We start from the raw sequence: 24,024 nt of genomic DNA on the forward strand, positions 1-24,024 counted from the left end.
GGGCCGCCATGCATGTAAATAAACGGACAACCACGGTTTCTACCATGTAGCTAAACATGTGAAAAGCAGCATGAATTACTATACAATTGAACACGGGTTGTCATGCATGCGAATAAACTGCAAACCACGGTTTCTAGCATGTATTGTACAGTAACTAAGCTCTGTGAGAGGAAGCAAAAATATAAATACAACATAAATGAACAAAGGTTGTTGCACACTTGGACACATAGAACAACATGCCATTATTGTAACATTAGTCAAGTCCTAGACAGCAATTTCAGGCAATCAAACCCAACCTAATAGAAGCCAATCAATGCTCTTCTTGAATGCAAATGAAGCGACGATTCACAGTTTCCATGTTTGCAGCCGAAAATATGTATATTCTGCCTGTTATAGTGGAAACTGTCCAAAAATCATGAAATGTGCATGTAACACTTATCTTCACGGCCAGGCTAATCAAAAGATGGAGAGGGGCCACAAGGATGCATAAAATTGACCAGAACATCATTCTTTTCTTTGTCCACAATAATTCAACAAGCCCAACCCACCACTGTCCGTCATAAACACATGCTACATAAGACATGACACTTACATCTTGGATGTTTATCATTGGGGCTGCATCGAAGAAACAATGTGTGCTAGGCTGCTAGCGAATTGTGAATCATCTGATACGCGCTTAAAACTGAAAGAACCAATACAACTTGAATTAAAGTAATGGTATCCACGAGTACCGGGCACAGTGCTTCCACGCTGGAATCTTTGTTCAAAAGTGGTCATTTTTTGTCACAAATCATGGTAAATCTCCATGAGACGGGATTGATGGAGTAGTAAAAAGAAAGCTGGGTAACGAAAGTCTAGGCAGACCAACTGCAAACCAAATTTTGACTGCTGCAGCTGCCTATCAATACTGCTCTGAAGCTGTAACAAGTGTAACTTTCTTCTATATAAAAGCTGAGGAACTGGTGCCAGTGAGAAATACTCAACAAAAATTCCAGCGTGGAAGCACTGTGCCTGGTCCTGAATTTCTTCAATCCAGATGATTTTGGACAGTTTCCACTATAACAGGCAGAATATACACATTTTCGGCTCCAAACATGAAAACTGTGAATCGTCGCTTCATTTGCATTCAAGAAGAGCATTAATTGGCTTCTATTTGGTTGGGTTTGATTGCCTGAAATTGCTGTCTAGGTCTTGACTAATGTTACAATAATGGCATGTTGTTCTATGTGTCCAAGTGTACAACAACCTTTGTTCATTTATGTTGTATTTATATTTTTGCTTCCTTTCACAGAGCTTAGTTACTGTACAATACATGTTAGAAACTGTGGTTTGCAGTTTATTCGCATGCATGACAACCCGTGTTCAATTGTATAGTAATTCATGCTGCTTTTCACATGTTTAGCTACATGGTAGAAACCGTGGTTGTCCGTTTATTTACATGCATGGCGGCCCTTGTTCAATTGCGTTTTTATTCATTCCGATTGTTGCCCCTCACATGTTGTAATGGCTCTGCAGTGAGCATATTTTGTCCAGTGTCACATGATGTTAAATGCAAAATGGGATGCACTATGTGAACAAAGGGGCGTTCTTCCCGGCTATCAGCACAAGGCTGAGCACTCACTAGTACAGCGAGCAGTTGCGATTCGTTAACCATAACGGTGTAGCTTCCATGCTAGCCATTCAGACCATCCAATCAACAATATGTTTCTCGGCAGCCGATAAACATGGGATGCACTAGTTATGCATGCAAAACTATAGGTTTATTGAATCCTTTTTAATTGTATTTTATTGCAGAAAGTCACTTAAAACTATCTTTAATGTTTCGTACACTTCTTGGCACTAATAATCTTACAATGATGTATGTATGTAATTTTACAATGATCAGTGCAGACAAAGCCTATATAATTATTTCAATTCAGAAATGATAGCAGAAGTGTATAAACTTGTAGTTATATCGTCAGAATAGTGTGACTTTATTTTGCAATGTTATGTACCGGTGGGGTGTTGTACAATGTACATACTTGCTCAGATTGTTGCATACAACTCACTTTACTATTAAGACTGTCGCTGTTCTTTAATGTAACTTCTGACAAATCAAAGTAACACAATTGTACTATGCACACTGTCCTACCAGTAGCAGCGAGATATGTTTGGAAAATGATATAATTATTTCCCACATCGAACAAGCTCATTACATCCTGTCGATGTATTAAACTCCTTCATCTTTATGTCTTGACTCCTTCACTTTGTATAATAATGTATTATACTACTATGCTTTGATTGACATACAGTGGCGTAGTAAGGGGGGGGGGGGGGGGGGGAGGGGCGGACCGCCCAGTATAGGCTGATGAAAAAAATTAAAATCCAATGTTTTTGACTAGTTTAAAAATTCTGCATTTTTGTGCACAATTTTTATTATGAGGTAGTTAATTGTAAGTGATTAAAAAGATATTTTTGGAATATATCATCTATGCTAATAATAATGATCATAAAAATTTTGAAAAAAATACGTGGCCGCATGGCGAAATCGGCCATGCAATCGAAGCACTACAAATGTTTATATCACAAAAAGTATAACTCCTAGCTCATTTTAACCTTTATTTTAGGAAAGCCCATCCCTGAAAATGGGGGGATAGATACCAATTTTATAAAGATTGGGCAACTAAGTCCCAAGATATGAGCATTTTTATGCGGCTCACTAAAAAAATCACCACCTGGTGGTCAAACATTAAAATAGCGATAAAACAAAAACTGCTCAACCAATTTTGACAAAATTTGTGCCAAATAACTCAGAATTTCAAGCATTTTAAAGGCAGTGGCTATTTGACCGGCGCCGGTCTTTGAATCTGAAACACTATTTGACCGGTCATGACGTCACTATACAGTCACTTTTTTCTTTTTCTCTTTCAAAGCAAAAGACGAGAAGCGCATATAACTTCTAAATCCGACCATCTCACTCAACTCGTAACGTGGCGCATGCGATACGTCGCCGCCTCCGACTCTAGAGGGACTGAGTTCGATACTACCCGAAAGCGTTCTTTTTTATTTATTTATTTTTTTTAACTAAATTTTGACACGAAGTGCATTTTTTAGTCAGTTTTTAATTATTTTTTATGTCTTTTCAAATGTGAGTAATAAAGTTAGAGTTTTTTGCTGGAATTTGAGAATTTCTCTGGGTAATTTTCCGATTGTGGCCGTGCTAACTACTGATACGGTATATAGCCTACATAATTTTTCAATTCAGGCACGTTTTAAACTTTTCAAGGTTTTGCCACGTCTTCCCGTTCATTAACGTGCTGGGAGGTCTGTATGTATCGATTTTTGTAGTTAGTATCTTTTTCGTCCCGGACGCGTTAATGACGAAAAATAAAATGATTGATTGATGTGACCGTTTTTGCCGAACGAAGCAATACAATTTTGCTCTCAACAAAATGCACTTTGGGTCAAAATTTAGTTAAAAAAAAAGAACGCTTCTGGGTAGTATCGAACTCAATCCCTCTAGAATAGGAAGCGGCGACGTACCACACGCGCCACATAACGAGTTGAATAAAATGGTTGGATTCAGAACTTATATGCGCGCTTCTCATCTTTTGCTTTGAAAGAGAAAAAGAAAAAAAGTGACTGGACAATGACGTAATGACGGTCAAATAGTGTTTCAGATTCAAAGACCGGCGCCGGTCAAATAGCCACTGCCCATTTTAAACTGTGAAAAAATAGGACAATTCTAAATTCTATGGTTCCAAAATTTCAATTTTCTGGATGAATTATAATGAAATGACCCAGGTGTAATAGAGTAGCCTAAAAGTTTGGTTGGGTTACAGTTGCTTCCCTGCTTTACACTGAGTAAAATATAGCCTTATTGTATAAACATATTTGTTACCATTACAGATTTAGTTATTAAACACCCTCACAAAAATGAATTAGCTAATGCCATGATAAAATAATGGAAACTGGTACACAAGTCTCCCCCCCATTAGGGTGGCTCTTATTTGGCAAAAAATGAAAAAAATTTGAATTTTGTGCGGGACACCCGTTTAAAAGGTGAGGTTGTCAGAAAAAATAACTCCTGCAAAAAATTTTTGAATTTGAAATTGATTTAGAGGTGGCCCTCCCCCCCAAAAGTTTTGCGCCCTTCTCCAAAATACCAAATCTGCATATCTCAAAAACTGCTTGAGCTAGAGATACGGTTTTTGTGTCAAAAGATGCAGAAAGCATGATTTCCTATCTGCTTTCTGAACAGTGATTGCGTCTATCTTGAATAGAAAAGCAGTTATTTAGAAAAAACCTGTTTTCGGTATTCTAGCACAAAACAGTGCTAAACAAGTATTGTGGCCCAAGCTATTCAATAAACAAAGTTCATAAGCTAACCTGTAAAACTGGTAAAGCAATAAACGAAATAAGTATTCCTAAACTTTTATGCATTCATGCATAGCTAAAATGCCGTTTTTTGTCATATTCCTTGGAGAAACTCCTGAGCGTGGAATCCGCTTTCAAGCTTCTGAGGTGCTATGCATCGCACTTGTTGGATGGCGAAGGCGATTTATGCAAAAAGCTTGGTCTGCATTTATGGTATCTGTCCTAAGAAATGTGGACAAGCCTTGTTTGACTCTCGATTGTCTGTGGAAAGTAAAAAGCTAATGGTGGCAACCATGTTAGATGAAACAGGAGAACGTCCACCAAGGAGACCAAGCATCAAAGTAGATGCGTTTCTTAGCAATAAGGGTCTAGAACAGTATTGCACCTCTAATTCAAAATGGCTTGGGGTGAAGATGAAGCAATAATTATTATACTTTCAAAGGATCCTGCTCATTGGACTGAAGATGGTGCATTTATTCAAGCTTTACACATGGCGAAGGGACTTTCAGTAGTCAATAACAGAGCAGAGAGAGGAGTTGCTCTAAGTCTAATCCAGGATTTTAACAAAATCTTAACTGAAGATGAGTACCAACTTCAGTTTCTTTTGCAAGTTGTTACTGTACACAGGAAACTGCTTCCGAATTCCAAGAACAATACTGTCGATTCTTCTTCGTTTAAACCTTCTTTGTTACTCCAGGGGTCAAGGGCTCTGTCTTTTACCCCCCTTGGGCAGTGGCGATGCGGTTTAGATGCTTGAACAGGTGTCGAGCAGCAATCCTTTGATTCGTCCATTGATTCGTCATCCAGTTCAAGCAGACCACGCACACCATTTGGCGAAGTTACAGATGGTGTGGTTTGTAGTTTGTTCGTCTTTGCCACACTCACAGATTGCGAATGGAGCCATCCCCCATTTGTGCATGTTGGAGCGGAATAGTCTTACTCCAGTAGCCCAGTACTCAGGCGGTTGAGCCGCACCAGGCTTTCCTTGGCGAATTATGCATTCCGGTTGGATGGGGGCTGGTGTCGGAGATACAACTTTAGAGTCTTGAGGAGTTTTTCTTCCACTCTGAGCTCCACTTGTTGTCCTCCCAGGTAGCCGCGCTGATGGATTGGTCTTCAGCGGTTTTCATCAGGAGTTGTGCGTCACATACAAATGGGTGTCTCGATTTCAGTTGCCGAGGATGCTCGATTGCTCGCTCACAGACTCGTAGAGACTTGAGTGGAGCAAGTGGTTGGGGTTCGTAGTGCGGCGAGAAAGAGACAGGACAGCTTCTTCGCGACGAAACTCAGCTGGTTGGTTGCCTGCAAGGACAGGGAAATTGTCCGATGGTGTAGGTCGCAGGCATCCTGCCATGACACGCAAGGCAATATATAAAATATTGTCGATAATATCGCTTCTTGCAGTACTGACCAGAATTACATTTTGAAATGAATATCGTTACCAGTGTTCCCTCTAAGGTGCAAAAATTAAGACAAAAAAACGAAATTTTGTAGACGGTTTCGTGGTCACAAAAAAGGTTGTAAAAATCAAGATTTGGTCAAATGCGTTTTTTCTAAATAACTGCTTTTCTACTCAAGATAGATGCATTCAATGTTCAGAAAGCAGATAGAAAACCATGCTTTCTGCATTTTTTAACACAAAAACCGTATCTCTAGTTCAAGTGGTTTTCGAGATACACAGATTTGGTATTTCGAGGGAGGGCACAGAACTTTAGGGGGAGAGGGCCACCTCTAAATCAACTTCAAATTTAAAAAAAATTTGCAAGAGTTATTTTTTCTGACAACCTCACCATTTGAAAGGGTGTCCCAAGCAAAATTCAAAAACTCAATTTTAAGAGCCACCCTACCCCCCATCATATAAGTGGGTAATAATATGATGATATCGTAAACCTGATATAAAATCAAAAATGAGCCTCGTCGCTAAAATAGCCTACCTTAGCTGTTGTAGAACGACAATAACACCATAACATTATTTGGAGCTGGTGTACAAGTATTACCAACTCCCTCCCTTGGTAACTCATGACAAAGAGGAATTGACCAAAACATGTGGATTGAAGTGTGTGAACAGTAAAGCAAAGGTAAAGTAGGTTCACCCTATATGTTTGGTGGAGTCCTGTCTTTGTCATGAGTTACCTACCAAGGGGGGGAGGGGGACTTGTATACCAGCTCCAAATAATGTTATGGTGTTATTGTCGTTCTACAACAGCTAAGGTAGGCTATTTTAGCGACGAGGCTCATTTTTGATTTTATATCAGGTTTACGATATCATCATATTATTACCCACTTACTCTAACTGCAACTAAAAAAAGAACACAATCGGTTCAGTACTGTTTTCAACCTTCGGTTTGACAAGACTTGAAATCGATCTCACATCCACTTGCATCAGAGCCAAAACCACTGAGATGGTAGTCTAATGCTATTAATTAGTACCACTTTTCAGCGTAGACGGAGAAGTCGATTTGAGCAGACAGCGCATTAATCTTACTTGTACTACAAGAATACCAGAACCCTGAGCAAGTTAAGTTGCAACAGTAGTTTACATTAGTTTTCAATTTTAACTCGTTGCAGTAGTTGCGAAATACCAATGCAACAAGAAATGTTTCCCCAAAGATTTTTCATAAAAATCTTTCAAAGAGCACCAAAAACACAAACAAGAAAATTGTCAGATCGTCATTTTATTCAATTTAATTTATTTTTCATTGTCGGAAAACAACAGCAATTATCTGCGTTTAGTTACTGCTGTTGGTGTTAATTTTAGGTGCTGTTTGTTGAAATTTTTGGGTGGCAGCTAAACTTGGTAAGCCTTTGATCTTTCGCTGCCATCATTGCTGTGCAAACTATTGTGTTTTATATAATTTTTTTTCGTTAACAAAATAAATATGCTGAATTAATCAAATAATTAACACAACTCTTTTTTTTCAGTTATTCTTTTTCAAAATTAACCAAATTTGTTATAAAAAAGTGGTAGCATTGGCAACACTGGTAAGCCACATCCAGAATTCCAGATTCCAGAACGAAAACAAAACAGTTAACAGACTCCAGCCAGAATTTTACGAAAAAGTTAAAGAACAACTTTAGGGTCTTGTTTCTATTTCAGTTAAACTAAACTGTCTACTTTTCTAGGATCTTGGTTGGTTTGATTAAATGTTTACTGGTTATTCTTGGCAGTTTCGCATATTTGTAGAGGCTTTGAATAGGGATGGTAGAAGTAGGGAATTGGTCACTCAAAAGTAAGATGGAGAACTGGAGGGTCATAATGTCATGACAAAATTTTATGCAACTACAGCTTGAAGTCTACTTCCATATGGCATACTCAGTAAGGCGATGTGAAAATCAAAAAATTTTAAAAAATCAAAAATCGAATTATCACACAGGGTGACTATTGCTATGTAGAGTATTTCTGCAAAATTTCACACAAAAATATTCAGTAACCTTAAACATGTAGTCAATTTTGTCCTTGGCATTTGTTGCCAGCACAGAGTTGCCAGGTACAAATTTTTTGAAGAAAAAACTTTGTTTATCTTTTTTAAATTGTAAAAATTTCCAACTTTAACAACCACAACAACAATTACATATGACGCGACTGCTAGTTGCCCTTTTAGGTAAAGTCTGGCGGTGTACGGTAAGATATTAAACAATCACCTGGCAACCCTATTTTTGCTTGGTCAGCAAAAACTGATGATATTAAAGCCTTTTTCACTTCTATGGCAAGAGTAGGAATGCACTGTGCATAAGATGACACTTTGGTTTTGTTGTAGTAATATGTATTACATAATCACACAACGCACTGCATTAATATTCGATTGTTTTCGCTTACATTTGTTTTTTGACAGATATAGTAACTGCAACTCTCCAATGGTAGCTTACACATCAACCAACCAACTTTATATGTGCTTGTAAAACGTGCACAAACCAATGAAGAATAAAGACAATGAACAAGAAACAGTGGTGAATATCAAAATATTATACTGCAGCCAATGAAAGAAAGTCAGATTTCGTGTCTGCTTTCGGCAAGACCCTACGCGAAGCAATTCTCGCCCGAATGAAACCATCCCGTCGTTGATGGCCAGCAATACTTCCACAGTCGTTAGTGACTTCCCAAATGAGACGCTGCACAGCCTGACTATGGGCAGGAAAATGAGGGTATTCAAACTTTGTGTTTATCAAACCCTTTAGTTCATCCATGGTGAAGTAAGGATAGACTCAGTAAGCGTGGCATGGTCCCAATCAAAGAGAACAGTGAGCTGGCATCCAAATTTAATTTTGGTTGGGTAAAAGTGCGGACAGAAACATCACAAGAGTTACTGCCTTTGCGAATATTTTCTAACATGTTCACAGAAAAAGATCGCAGAGCAGGATCATCACTGAATACCGGGGCATTGTCACATTCAGATGTACCAAGTGCAGCTGGTTCGAAAGGAGAGTCAATTTCTTCATCAATTGCTGCAGAAAACTGCTGTTTTTTCCAGTTCTCTTCCTCTATCACTTGTGACTTCCTTGCTGCAGCGAAATCATCTCCTCGCTGTTGTTTGAGACTCTTGAAAAACAAGTTTTTTTGTGTGATTGATAAATGTAAAGAACACAAAATAATCCATGTAAATCAGTTCAGTTTGTTTTTATTTCTGACTGTCACAACGAAAAACAATATATGCCAAACATAACAATTAATACTCTTTCGGACAAATGGCAGTAAAAATCAGTGATAGTCAAGAAAAATCTTCTCGCCATAGCACGACTAGCTTTAGTGAAAGCACAAGCCTGCCTTTACAGACATAGAAATCAGAACATCTGAATCACTTTCCCACGAGGAAATGCTTTAGGAAATCGAAAAATCCTTAAACCACCTAATATCTAGAGTTGGTTGAACTACATCTGCAATGGTGAAGTGGGGTTGTAGAATTGGCAGTAACCCATTCTCCTTCTCATATGGCTCCATTCAACAAATATAACAACAGACCAACCCCAGTACACAACATGGGACATGTCTATGCATGACCCTGTTATCAAAGAATATACTTATAAAAGCCTTACATTTCATAGAAAATTACTAGACAAAAAAGTTTGAAAAGATACATACCGTATGTAAGAACTTACCTTTTTGTTAACTCTCTTTTGAAGCGTTTTCGTTGTCCTTTTGTCAAGAGGCCCAATTTGGTATAACGGTGCTTCTACTCTACTATAACGTTGGGAGAGGAGAAACCTCAATTGTTTTAGGAATGCGATCTTCATTTGAAAAGAGAATAGTTAGCTTTTTTCCAACTTCCTGAAAAATTAATTCCTTATGAGTGCTCTGTCTCTGTAAACGTTTAATTAATTATTTCAACACATTAAGGTTTTGAAAAGTGTCTTCTAGTTGGTTATTGTAGCCTACGTGTACTGTTCATTCATGCAAGCTATATGTTAGTATTTTTAACAACTACCCTTCATCCATACGAAGATATACGAGTTGGTCTATGTTTTATGTCACTACCAAGCTTAATTAAAACCAGTCAGAGAAAAACTTGCAGTACTAAAGTACTTGAGTATCACCTTTAACAAAGTACAGAATGCAAGAACATATCGTAGTGTTGGTAAATCAGCAGTGGGAAGCTCCTTGGAGGGTGCAATGACAGAAGAGCTTTCCATGCTTCTTACTCTCTTTTTAGAACTTTTAGGCATGATTTAACAGTTAACAATGCTACCCACAACAAGGTCAGCTTTATGAACTAAAGATAATATGTGAAGAGATTAATGCATTTTTTGAAGAAAAAAAAACATAGCCCACTTACAGTACGGTACACAGAACTAAGAATTTAAGTGCTGAAAACTTAGTTGTCTGAGCCTTCCGTAATACTATGAAATTTATTAGTGTCATTCTCAAAGCTACATATAAAAAATACAGAACCACAAACAGCAACTTCACCTGAATAAGCAGTTCTTATTCCAGAAGACCTGATAATTACAGACACTGCCTCTTAGGCCTACTTTACACAATTTGGAAAACCTAGCCTAAACTAACTTTGAACCGAAGCCTGAATGATTATTTAACAATCAAGCATAAAATCATAGCAAACATTTCGGCTGAACACAACTTCTTATCTGAATTTTGCAGCCTTATCTTCAATAATAATCAGCAATTCAGCATCTCAAGGTATAAATCTCTCAGCAGCAGACAGCAATCGCTCGCGCGCGCGTGTGTGCGACACACAACGCGTTTTCCCTAACTAGCCATTCAGAGCGCGCTATCTGGATCACGTGGATTGATGCGTTGTGATAGTATTGTTTGTGGAATCACCTTGCAAGAATTAGAAAATACTAACCTTAAAACGCTTACATGTTTACGGATACTGGATTTTATTGCATAAAACTTCACAAAAATACTCTACACAACAGTAGTCACCCCGTGTGATAATTCGATTTTGTCCATTCAAATTTCACATCGCCTTAATACTCAGGTGCAGTTTATATGACCTGTCCACATTTGTACAAAGTGTGTATCGCCAAAATAAATGTATCATAGGCCTATACAGGAAATATGTCATATCATGTTTATTAATATTTCAAGCTGTGATAATGCAGGGGTAGACTTCACGCAACAGCGGTAATGGTAGTTAGGCTCAGACTGCTGTAGTAACGTTTTGCAGATTTTCTTGTACCTAAAATTTTAACCAAATATAGCAATTTATTTGATGAGAATAAATTTACCTAAAAACAAAGTAAACATTGTGCAGTTCTGCTAATTTTTGAAATTCTTAGTGACCCTTCAGTTGTCCATTTCTCAAAAAAAAAAATCAGCGAAGTGAGTCATCCCGGTATTCCACTGTCCCTAGCTTTGAAGAACAGACATAGGGCCGGTTACTGAGATTGACAAAGTAAAGTTTCCACTTATTGTTGTCTGCGTTATTTCAGCAGTGCAGTCAGTGAACATCTTGAATCTGAGGTAGTCAAAGAATAGACTCTGAGGCTCACATGGCACAAATTAGAATTGGAAGTAATTGTAGTTTGAAAATATTAGAACAATGCGTTCTAATTGTAATGGGATTAAAATTTTTGATGAACTGATGGCTATGTAATTGATCCAACTATGATTGCATTTGTGATCACAAAGTGGTTTATTGCACCTTGTTGCATAGGATTTGCATTTGTCCCAAAAAAAAAAAATTGGAGTTGAGAAAATGAAAGTGAGCAAGAAACCTCTGCAGATTTAAGACAGAGTAAATGTTGCCACTTTCTAGTAATTGGCACTTCTAACTTTGAAGAACATTTTAGCTATCATGTGCTTAGGTAATAGGTTATTAGGTTTGGCTATTTTTATGTGCCGCGCTTTTGGTGGAACAGATTTATTTTTTATGTTGGTGTATAGGCTCTTTACTGGCATACAATTATAATGGAGGTAAATTATGAAGGTGGAAGTACTGTATCTCTTCTTTTATCAAATATAGATTTTCAACAATTTGTTGATGATGGTGAGACATGTTGTATATATAGGCCATTTAAAGATATTTCTCCTGCTGAGTGCTGAATGTAACCCAATGTAAAATTAAATGCGTACAAATAAAATTAGCATTTGAAATACTGGGAAACAATCTTTTTGCAATGCATTTCTCAACTGATTAACATTGATAAATGTTTCACACTGATTCCAAATGTAAAGCTAGTTTTTGAATCTGAAAGCTTTTCAGATGACACCAATTACTTGTCGGTGTCCGACGTTTTCTTTGTAAACAGTTCTTCGTAATACAATTTTTTGTAAATAATTCTTCGTAAAATTACTTCTTTGCAAAACAATTCTTCCCAAAGCATTTACGTGCAGTCGTGCAACCAATTGAGATTTGATGTATACAAAGAAATGCTTTACGGAGAATCGTTTTACGGATTTTGTTTCACCAACAACTGTTTACAAACAATTGTTTTACGAACAACTGTTTACAAAGAATTGTTTTACGAACAACTGTTTACGAAGAATTTGCCTATAACCTTACTTATCAGTCCCTCAGCTATTTAGCTATTAAATAGTATTGAATGGCTTCTCATGATTTGTGACTCCAAGTACGTGTTAACAACTATTAAAGCATAATTAATTTGCAAGATTTTCAACTGAATTTACCAATGCAACCAGGTCCAATTTATACTGTAGGTGACTTTAAATGTTTCTAAAAGTTCCGCGATACACTTTTGCAATAGTACTAGAAAATTTTGATTTTTAAAATTCTGAGTTGTTTTTTTAGGATTGACAACTAAAATCTATGACATACGCGCCGACTTCCGGGGGGCGGCGCCCCCCGTAAATTTATGGTTGAGGGGCAACAAAAATGGCTATTACAAGTGGTGTTTCAAAGATAAAATACTTCGCGAAAGAGATTTTAATCAGACTAAAAAGAATGCCGACAGCAAAAAATAGCCTACGTTGCTCTTTCCCGCAAAACAGCAGCTGATCGCATGGCTTTCTCTGGAACGTTAATTTCTACTAAGATGCGCACGGCACGCACGCTCACAGTCACACACTGCTTATCTTCCCGTGCGTGAGGAGCAACTTCAAAGTCAAAACGCGTGGTAACCAAAAAGCAAATGCGAGGTTGAATGTTTATTCTCATTTCACGAGTTATCCAAACGTCCGTTGGATTTTTGGTGACTTCAAACATGAAATCGATTTTAGTAAATTTTATCGAGTTAAAACTACGACACAACGAACAATTACGTGACTACATTTTGTGAAAATATATACATCTCATACACTCATCAATATACACTCCTGCTCTACCGTGTAGCCCAGTGGTTCCCAACCTGGGGGTAAATTACCCCCGGGGGGTGATTTGCCTGTTTTTGTGGGGTAACGAGACCTGATTTAGAAACAGCGAAGCAAGTGAAGGTTGTGAACTTTATAAAAGCGAAGGAATTGAACAGCCGTCTTTTCAAGAAACTGTGCAAAAAGATGGAAGAAAGATACGAAGCATTACTGTACCACACAGAAGTACGATGACTGTCTCGTGGCAAAGTGATAACCCGCCTGGTCGAACTTCGTGAGGCAGTCCATGTTTTTCTGATAGAAAAGAAGTCCGACTTGGCTGAAAACTTCTCTAACCAACAGTGGATTTGCCAGCTGTGCTATCTGGCTGATATCTTTGGTGAATTGAACAAAGGCAATCTTTTAATTCAAGGCAAGAATGTAATTGTGATCGACACCAAAGTAGCCGTAGCTGCATTTATCGCAAAGGTTAAATTGTGGAACAAGCGAGTTGGAAGAGGCACCGTGGCGCAGTTTTAGACGCTCGACAGTCGAATGGACTTAAGTTGAGAACAGCGGCGTTGAAAGAGGACAAAGCTGACCACTTAGGCCAGCTAGCCAAGAAGATGGACAACTATACTTTCCGAATTTGGATACGGCTAGTCTCTAATGGTGCACTGAGCCCTTCACATGTGATGACAGCCAGGTGGATGATGACGACTTTCCGACCAAAGACACCCTTCTGGTTTAGCAGACTCCAGGACGCACCAACGTTAGCGACACGGGTATTAAATACCCTGACAACTTTTTCAACAACGTATCGCTGTGAACAAGGATTTTCAACTGTCTTGGGAATGAAGGCAAAGAAGCGCAATCGCCTAGATGTCGAAAGTGATGTCATAAAGCTGGCGGCTGAAGTCCAGGCCCAACCTTCGCACTGAATGTTTACCACGCATTTTTATCTTGTATTCAGTATTGTAACTTATTGCATTTTGATTGTCAGAGTTGGCCCTTTGAAATACATAGCAATAAACACTTTTTTTTGAAAATTGATTGTGGGGGTAATTGGCTCACTTCAGGCTGGAGATTAGGGTAACAGCCAAAAAAAGATTGGGAACCACTGTAGCCTATAGTACTCAAGTATAGGTCGAACCCCTACTTTTGAGCTAAAAATCGGTGATATTTCCTTCTCCCGTGTATACATTGAATAGCTTCTGACACTACCATTCGATGGTTCATCAAAGTATTGGCATTAACATACTGTGAGGAAATTTCAAAGTAGATCGTAGAGTAACTTACGCTGCTGGAATAGTCACATAACTATTCATTGCAATATTAAGTAAACCACCTAAATTAGACGCGCTATTTTCAACGAGGTCTTCCCGCTGTGGGATCAATTATAATTCAACAGAACACATTGTTTTGTTCGCAATGTGTGAGAATTAAATCGAGAACCGATAAAAGAAAAGGTGTTTAATTGGTCTTGGTCGCAGATATTGTCTGCATTAACGAAGTCTTTTACCGCTATTATCACCTAGTCCTAGCCAACCTGACATCATTGTTTTGTGCGGCCGCTAAGGTTTGACATCAACTTCAACGATCATGGATGTTACGTAATAAGAACGATTATATCTTACACGCAAAAATAAAAAAATTGTTCTCTTAAAACAGCTCTTTCTGCTGTTTTGTCTCGTGAGCTTTGCATATATTGCTCAACCAGTACATAAAGTTTAGAATTGACAAGAAATCATTAAATGAAAATTAAGTTTGAATCACTGCAAATACCGGTATTCAAAACTTTTACTTCGACCTACGCCATTTCACGCTCCGTAATCTACGTCGGCAATGATTTTGCCGCAGCAAAAATGCGTTCATTTCGTAAACTGCCGATCTGTAGACAACAGCTAGTCCAGGCCCGTAAATGCCCCCCCAAGCTCAAAGTAAAAACTCTGCCAGGCAAGCTACATTTGGTTTTCCAATTCCAAATGAGTAGCCTACGGTAATCTCAGACCCAAGACTTTCTATATTTAATTTTTTTTAATTCTCATATGTCACTTTGTACAATTATCTTGCTTGTAATTTTGTAGTTGTTATGTACTGGTGGGGTAATAGTTATAGGGTTATTCCAGACAGATTGCACGATAATGATTTTTAAATTTGGGTGAGTTTTTTTGGCAAGGCAGCTCAGGTAAAAGCAATTACAATGTAGTAAGATGCTGGTTTTGGAAATATTGTCCATGAATATCTCTTAAAAACAAATAAATCAACATTGGTATCAGCTTGGATAGCTGTTAGTGTTTTTTGACGTTTACTGCCGAATATTACACCCCAAAGGGGATAAATTGGTTTGGTGGAGACCTGTACCAGACAAAGTCACGAGGGTCATTCCTGACAAAGTTGTGTGTTAAAAATATTGCATCCAGTGGCGTAGCCATGGGGGTTGGGGATTACAACCCCCCCTTTGACACGTGTGATGCTTTCAGTCTATAAAAAAATTGCCTAATTTTAAGCAAAACTGCATTAAAAGAGCGAGTTTTGTCAATACCAAACATTCAAACATCTCAGCCAGGATTTAGCAACAAGAAAACGTAGAGACTTATATAGCTTTATTTCCGAAAAATGCCGAAGAAAACATGATCTTATTCTTTTGCTATGCCACCGGACAGCACAATTTTGCAGGAATATTCATACCCACATTTTTGTTGAAAATGCTCTCAGAATGCACCAAATTCAAAGCAATTTTTCAAAATTTTCTGGGGGAGGCCCCCCAGACGCTGGGTCGTCAAAAACCCCCCTTTACAAATTCCTGGCTACGCCACTGATTGCATCTATTCTATTCTGCAATCATTTTGGCTGGAATTACCCATGTTTTGGCTGGAATTATCCCAATCATTCGAAATTACTGCTATCTAGCACCTTGTGACTTTATAACGCTGCTTTAACACATCAGTTCAGTTGTTCAGTTCAGTTGTTTTTTTATTTCTGACCATCATATCAACACAATACACATCAACATAGCAAAGGTCAAGAAAAAGGTAGAAGCGACAAAACGCGAACGTTAAAACGTGCTTGTGATCGAAGTAAGTTATTGAGTTGAAAAAAATTTGGCACGGTCGCAACACCTTCAGAAAAATTTAAGATATAAAGGGAAAATTAAAAAAATAAAAAATGTTACAAAACAAATAAACATATAGCCTATAGGCTATAACTTTATTAGCCTACATAACTTTAGCTGATATATTGAAGATTTGTATGGACAGTTGCTATGAAGATCGGCCATGGTGCGTTATCAAGAGTGCTGATGGTCGTAAGGGGAACACGTCTTGATGCGTTTAGCTCATAGCAAAGAGCAAGGCAGGCAAAGAAAACCCCACAAAGAAATCCTACCACGGGCAAAGCCATTTCAAGCGCAACGCACCAGGCCTTGCACGACTCACAAAATAGATAGGCTATAACTTGACGACATGAAACAATGACAAAAAAAACAAACTAGCAAAAAACAACATCATCATCTTGCGGAAATTCAATTATACCCAGGGAAGTTATGTCTTAAAGATATCAAGCGTGCTTTGATAAAAGTTGCGTTGATAAAGCGATAATTTTAGACCCCAGTCAGCTAAACTCGCCACTTCCACACCGATCCAACGTTAGCTAACGTTGTATTAATGCAAAAATGACAGGCATCGCCAGCTGGGATGTAGTAGTGGTATGTCCCAGTAATATGATAAATTTGGGTTACCGTATGTTTTACACGTTAAACCATATTAAAGTGACAAAAAATATCCAATTTGGCATATTACGTTAAAAAAAAAAAAAAAAAATAGATAAACAATCAGACAATAGCATGACGATCCAGTCCAAGATATTGAAATAAAACAACTGGCCACCGCTTCACCGAAAGATGGAGATTGGTCAAAAAGGATGGAAAAACTTCTGCAGACTCTGTAGAACTTCTGTGGACAAAAAAACACAAGAACCAGAAGGCCAGTAGGAGTACTTACAATCTTACTATTTTGCTAATAAATCTACACACATTGGCTTATCATTGCTGGGCAAAAAAAAAAAAAAAAAATATATATATATATATGTATATATATATATCTTTTAAATCAAAAATATATTTATATATATCTATATATATATATATTTTTATATATCTTTTATATATTATATCGAATACGGGGATTCAGCATTTGATGAATTCCGAGTGTTATTATCAATCTTCTTTCTTCCAGCATCGTGATCGTGCTCTCTAGCCTGAAACTTGTGGTTAATGTTTGTGTAGTACCGATTAGTGATGCAAGCCGCGCCGCGTACGCGGCCGCTTTTGACTTTTTCGCCGCGTGCCGCGCCGCGTGGAAGGTTGAAATGACAAAGCCGCGCCGCGCCGCTTGCCGCGTAAACTTTCAAGAAATTAATTTTTCGTAAACGTAAACTTTCAAGAAATTAAACTTTCGTAAACGTAAACTTTCAACTTTTCAAGAATCAGCTATGAAACTTCAAATTTAAATTGGAAACACGGATCAGTTATTTTTCCCTTCGGAAACCCTAAGATGGAAAGCTATGCAAATTGCAAATGGCTTGCAGTTGACAGGGTTTTAGGGCTTGCTTGTCAGGGAAGCTGTACGAATGTTTTTGGTTAGTAGCCTAGCTGATAAGCTCAGTTACCAGGCTATAGGCCTAGCGCAACTACCGCATTATTTACTATATCAGTTAGCCCAGTGAGTTCAGGCTATAAGTTTTACTCTTGTGTGTGTAGTTCATATAGCCACTGGCATTACCGTCAACCGGGGTGACTTTGATCAGCACTGTTTTAGCTTTGTAACTGCCAATTTGAGTAACTGGACTTCGCTCAAGTACTTCAGACCCCATCCTTGGAATTTGAGCGAAGTCCAGTTACTCAAATTGGCGATTACAAAGCTAAAACAGTGCTGATCAAAGTCACCCCGGTGAACAAAGTCACCCCGGTTGACGGGTATAATTGCATTATTGCTTACAAAAAGTGTTCAAAAGTCCTGATACTGGATCCAGGAACATTCTATTTGTCTTAGTTTGTATTATGTCTTAGAACTTAGATGCATTGCTGATAAGAGAATATGATCTGGTTAGCCTGGCCAATTAGTGCACAACTGTATTGGTACTAGGTTACCAGTTATATGCCATGGATGCTTTTTCCTACAATTGACTTTCTAAACAATAACTCGTTAAAATATTTTTTTTTAATTTTGTAATTTGCGGTGTGCGGTGCGGTGCAGTGTCAAAGTTCCAGATAAATTGCGGTGTGCGGTGCGGTGCGCGGATAGATGAGTCAGTTGCGGTGCGGTGTGCGGATAAAAATTTTGGGTTCGCTGCATCTCTAGTACCGATAGCTGCTACTCGATTTCTGTGTGGTGTTGTATTTCGTTTTCTTTGTGTGTTTGTATCCTATGGACCAATTCTACTTGTGTCTGAAACAAAATCCAAATAAAAATAAATAACATATGCCGTGCCTTTGCCCGAAAAACCGCAAGTTAGACTAATTGCAACTACAAATGTTATGTGCATAGCCTTTTACTTCGCAACAGCTTTTGAGCCCCCCCAAGCTAAAATGTATAATTACGGGCCTGAGCTAGTCCCGTGTATAAGTTGAACCAACCTATCTTTTTGAGGTGAAAATCACTTGCTAACATCTCGAGTATATACGGTCATTCGATAAAAGACTAACTTATTAAGACTTTTGATAAAAATCAAAAGAGAAAGCACTTCGCCGTTGTCAACGCTTTGAAGGTAAGTAATTAGCAAAACGAGCGAAATGAGGTTAATAAAACTGATAGCGGGTTTCCACTCTGCTTGAGATTTTGTTTTTTTTGCGTTTTATTTCGATAAATTCACTATCTTGGTCTTTGTTATTTACTCGCACGAAAAGGAAATGAATCGGCTTGTTTTCCAACTGTTCCAATTATTAGCTAACAATATCAAAAATTTTGCGACTAGGCGTACTGCATGCGTAAAACTAATCGTTTCAAGTAGCGTTTCTAATAAATTCGGTTTGCGACCTAGGTGAATATAAACAAGACAGTAAGCTTAATCAAAGGCTATTTTAATTGAGTAAAATAGCGTTACGGTTATGACGTCATCACCTTTCTCGCCCCCCAAGGTTTTTTGAAAAGTCGGCGCCTATGATCTATGATATCATTTGTGTTAACAGTAACTTATTGCATTATGTATTATATTCTTCAGGTTTCTTTAATCCTTTGAAATGGATGAAATATGCTGAATTATGCAGAAGGGTTTTGACAAAAAAAATTCTGGACATTGTTTGTGATGATATAAGTTTGTTACCCAACAAATCCCTTTACGTTGTTCAACAGGATGCAGAATTTTTTCCTCAACTTGCAAAGTACTTACATGATATTCGATCCTGTAAAGGCAATGTGGTTGTTAATTCTTTGAAGATCCTGCACACATTCTCAAGTGTAAAAAACACATCTGGCATTTGCAACTCAAAAGTGTATGACCAAACAGCTGGCACTATTATGGCTATATTTAGTAGCGTTGTAGTTTTGGTGGATTTTCAAACCAAACTTCCCACCCCATTTCCTTTATCTGTAAAGAAATTTCTTCCAAAAAATAATACTGCCGGTTCCGGTATACGTGTTGTTACAACTTTACCAGTTGATGTTAAAGTATTCGCATGGTCTCGGGTGATAACAATGATGGATACCGACTTAAATGGCCATGCTAACAACGTTGCCTTTGTTTCGTTGTCATTTGATTGCTTAGCCAGTGCTTTGGTTAGTAAATATCCTGTAGCTTTAGAGTGTCCATTGCATGATAATATTCTGCATAAACAAGTGCTTGTCGTGATGAAAGAAATTCAGCTGGGCCAAACCGTGGTTGTTAAAATGTGGCAAGTTTCGAAGGAGTTTCGTTTTGTGCTCTTTGTAAGTGACTTGAAAGCAGCGTTCGTATCTTTACAATTCTTTTATGAATAACTCCCTCAATTTTATCAGATCCACCTTTCACTGAATGTTCGCAATCATTTAATTTTTTATTTGTGTACTGTACTTTACATTTGTGTTAATTCGATACTATGCAAATTTTTTGAAAATTTTGAAGAAATATCATTATAGTTGGACAATTGGACATAAGGGTCATTCCATGTCAAGCCACCCAAAATAATTTCAAATGTAACCCATGGTGGCTGATTTAGTTGAAATTTGGTATACTGGAAGACCAATTAATTCTGATTTCAATAAAATTAGTTTGAAGAAAATCGGTCGAGTGGAAGTCGAGTTATGCCAATTTAAAATATATGCGTTTCGTGGTCATTCAAGCATATCAAAATCGATTAAATCACAGTCAATTTTTGTAATAGCTGTTACTTGCACAATTGATTATGTACAATAGTCAAGTTTGAAACACATACTCATTAGGTATCAATAATTCATTTATGGTAAAAAAAATCAATTGTCATTTCTGTTGAGGTCATGAGGGGTCATCACATACGATATACTATTGAAGTCACTCAAGCATGACGCATACTTGAAATGATAATAACTTTAAAAGGACAAATCGAAAAAAGTTGTGTAATATCTCATTTGAAAGCTCTGAAACAGGTCAATTACTTAGTAAAATATTGTTTTGTATATTACACATTGAGGGTCTCAATTCAGCGCTTTAAAAATCGAAAAAAATATGCCCAAATAAGGGCAAATTCAGAAGAAATAAGACCCTTCGTAATAATTTAATTCGACCATGTCCCTCACAATATGAAAAGTTACAGGAATAAATGTATTTCAATGACTTACTGGCAATACTTTGCTCTCAATTCCATTATACATACTTCTTAACCCTTTATAACATAAACCAGTAGAGTCTGACTAGACCATAGAAATTTTGCGAACTTGGAGAATTTTGATGGAGTATCCTACTGTAAGTAGCACAAATCCTAAATTGTGTAGCCTCCAGCAAGCAGCAAAGCAACAAATGTGAATGAATAAAGCATGAGAAAAGGGAATGTTTTCAAGAGTTCAACAGTGACAAATTTAATTATGATTTGAATGCTTTGCCCATTCTTCTAGAATCTTTGTGAATGAGCCGAGTGACAAGTTGTACTGCACATGTATGGATATCAAGTTTGGTACATCAGTGACACATAAGATGTGATCAAAAGGAACCCAACAGTTGTATTTCCTTTCTCAACAGAAAGAGGTCGATGGACCATGTGGATACATGAAATCTATGCTTGCATCCTCATTATCTTGGTCTGTGGTGCTAACCATCCAGATGTACCAATTCATCATCATCATAATCCATCGTCGGTTTGTTTCCCACTAGTGGGGGTGGCCGATTGTTTCCGCGCAGCAATTGTCTTAATCCCTTTTCTCCATTTCACCCTGTCCCTTGCATCTTCCTCCTTCAGTCCGACTTTTTTAAACTCATCCTTCACTTGTTGTTTCCACGTTCTTCTTGGACGACCACGTTTCCTCTTCCCATCCACCTTTAGATCTAGTGCCTTTCTAATAAAACTTCCTTCCTCCATCCTTATCACATGTCCATACCATCTTACTCCATTTGCCCTTGCCAGTTGGTCTATGGTCTCTCTCATCTCTAGCATATCCAACAATTCTTCAGTCCTTTTTTCCCTTCTCGTTTTCACCCCACACATTGCTCTCACCATTGACCTTTCCGTTTTTCTCAGGATTGCCAGTTCACTCTCTCTCAATACCCATGTCTCGCTACCATATAGCATTGCAGGCCGCACACAGCTCCGATATACTTTTCCTTTCATCCTTAGTGAAAATTTTCTAATTATGATCGTAAACCACACAAACAAACTTCCCTTCATTCAATTCTTTGAGATTGTTGCGCTTCTTTACATGCAGATTAACCACTAGTGAATATTCTCAATCACAGCTCACGCGCTTTATCCCAATCTATGACGATCCTTGCTGTGGGTTGAAATAATGGAGCCCCCATGTTCCTTTGATTGTGCTTGCAATTGCAAATCTTTCCTTCAATTGCTCTCTTGTGTCAGCAAGGACATCTGTAGATATTATCTGAAAACGAATGCTGGGAATATTTTTTTGGCAATGTTCTAACATTTTATGTGTGTCAGTAATTTAATTTCAAACTCTTCATTTTAAACTCTCCATTGCTGTCGATCTTTTAACAGTTCCGTCAATGACATCGTATGGAGATTTACTGTGACTTATGGCAAAAAATTACCACGAAGCATCAATCCCACAGTCATTCCTGTGGAGGCAAAGATTGTGAAAGGATTTGCAATTTTTATATTGGGCTGCACACCCATGACCAGTGAAATACTCAACTGTTTGGACATTAGGAATTTTCATTTTTAGGTATTCAATGATTTGCTTTTGGGTTTGGAATACCATTGGAATATCATGCTGCATATCCTCAGATAAAAACAGAGACTGAGATGACATAACCAGGTGCAGTCTATGATTGCATTCCGTACATGAAGCAGTTACTTGCCAAGACGCCGCTTAATAATCTTGTTCTAGCTTGTAAAATTTACCTTGAGAATGATTTCATCATAGCAGGATTCAAAGCTCTTGCAAATTTTACATACCGAGTGACAATGCCCTTTTTTATCTGTGTGGAACGAGCAAACCACGATTTGTTAATTGACATCCTTCCTCAGCCCTGCAGTGACCTTGCTGAAAAAAGACACACACCCTCCAGGACTACCATATGGACTGTGGACACATGTGAAAATGGAAGACAATGCTCCACAAAGCGATCAATCATCTTCTTCCTGGAGAAATGTGCACCCAGGCTGGAAAAGGAGTAGAACTGCAGTACAAGCTTGAGTATTGGGATGTTGATCTTAATGCTGCTCTAGCAACTCCTCTCCATACACTGGTATCAGACCAACGGAAAACCTGCCGAAAACAACTTGAATGAAGAGAGGTACTTGGCCAAGTTTGGTTATCTTTCTTCACAATCGGCCAAACACTCAAACAGGATGTTCAAGGTAAAGTTAAGAGGATCAAAGATGACCTTATGCTGTCAGAAAGACAAATCAATGAAGTTGAGCGGTCAATCACTACTATTCTCAAACAACTACATTAAATGGAGGTGATCTGGAGCAACAAGCAGAAACAGAAGAAAAAGCAAAGGTTGAAAGAGAATTTGCAAAAGAAAGTGAGAGCCAGTGAGTTTATTGACCAACTTCTTGTGAAATGTAAAAAAAACATGGGGGCCTTTTACATCTGTTCATGAAGTAAAAACTCTTGTTTCTAAAAAGCCACCTGAGCTAAAGACATTCTTAAGGCAAGAAATCCAATGTCAGAGAGTCACCCACCAACATGATGCAGATGTCCCCAGAGATCTTTACCAGGTCAACAAGGTATCCCAAGAGGAGATGATTAAGAATCTCAATGCACTCCCTGGAGATGATTTCCAAGTTGAGGAAGCAGTGGTCTTCCCTTGTGAAGAGGAAATAGTGCAAACACTTACAGGAGCTAAAGAGACAGAGGGCCAGGATAAGGAACTGTTCCAGCCAAACCAGTCATTTGCCGTCATATGGGATGTGGGAGAAAACAAAAGATGGTACGTTGGTCGTTGGGTTTTACCTCGACGATAATGGGGATGCAACATTTCAAATAGATCATCTGATGCGTGCTGCCACAGAAGATGAAACTTGGCAGCGACCACCTGGCACTGATGACATTCAGGGCACTATAAAGCAACAGATTGTCCCGTGACAGTTTCAGGAACTTGGATCTTTTCTCGAAGAAAACCATGTTACATTTTTAACAATGCCCTGGGCCTGGAGATTGAAAGTGTGTTTAAAGAAATAACTCAACAAAGGTGAAATAAACAACAAATTTTGTAAAAATTAGTATTAAGTCAACCTCCAATTGTCAGTGAATTTTCTGATATGCACTAACATATTGCCTGACCCCACAAACATAGGGTTGGGCACCAGAACCAGTGAAAAAAAACCCAAAATA

At 38.1% G+C, this 24,024-nt stretch overlaps 1 protein-coding gene and 1 pseudogene across 1 annotated transcript; one reads left to right on the plus strand and one right to left on the minus strand.

The window, feature by feature from the left end:
• Positions 1 to 24,024, minus strand: part of LOC145776957 (uncharacterized) — an 868,661-nt pseudogene that overhangs the window by 85,825 nt on the left and 758,812 nt on the right.
• LOC145777549 (uncharacterized) lies at positions 11,723 to 20,406 on the plus strand. The gene is made up of 2 exons (XM_082588962.1): positions 11,723 to 11,801; positions 19,280 to 20,406. Exons 1-2 carry the CDS (start codon positions 11,723 to 11,725, stop codon positions 20,032 to 20,034), a joined length of 834 nt encoding a protein of 277 aa, XP_082445088.1. The 3' UTR covers positions 20,035 to 20,406.

The sequence above is a fragment of the Aplidium turbinatum genome, chromosome 9 (assembly GCF_918807975.1).
Source record: "Aplidium turbinatum chromosome 9, kaAplTurb1.1, whole genome shotgun sequence".
NCBI lineage: Eukaryota > Metazoa > Chordata > Ascidiacea > Aplousobranchia > Polyclinidae > Aplidium > Aplidium turbinatum.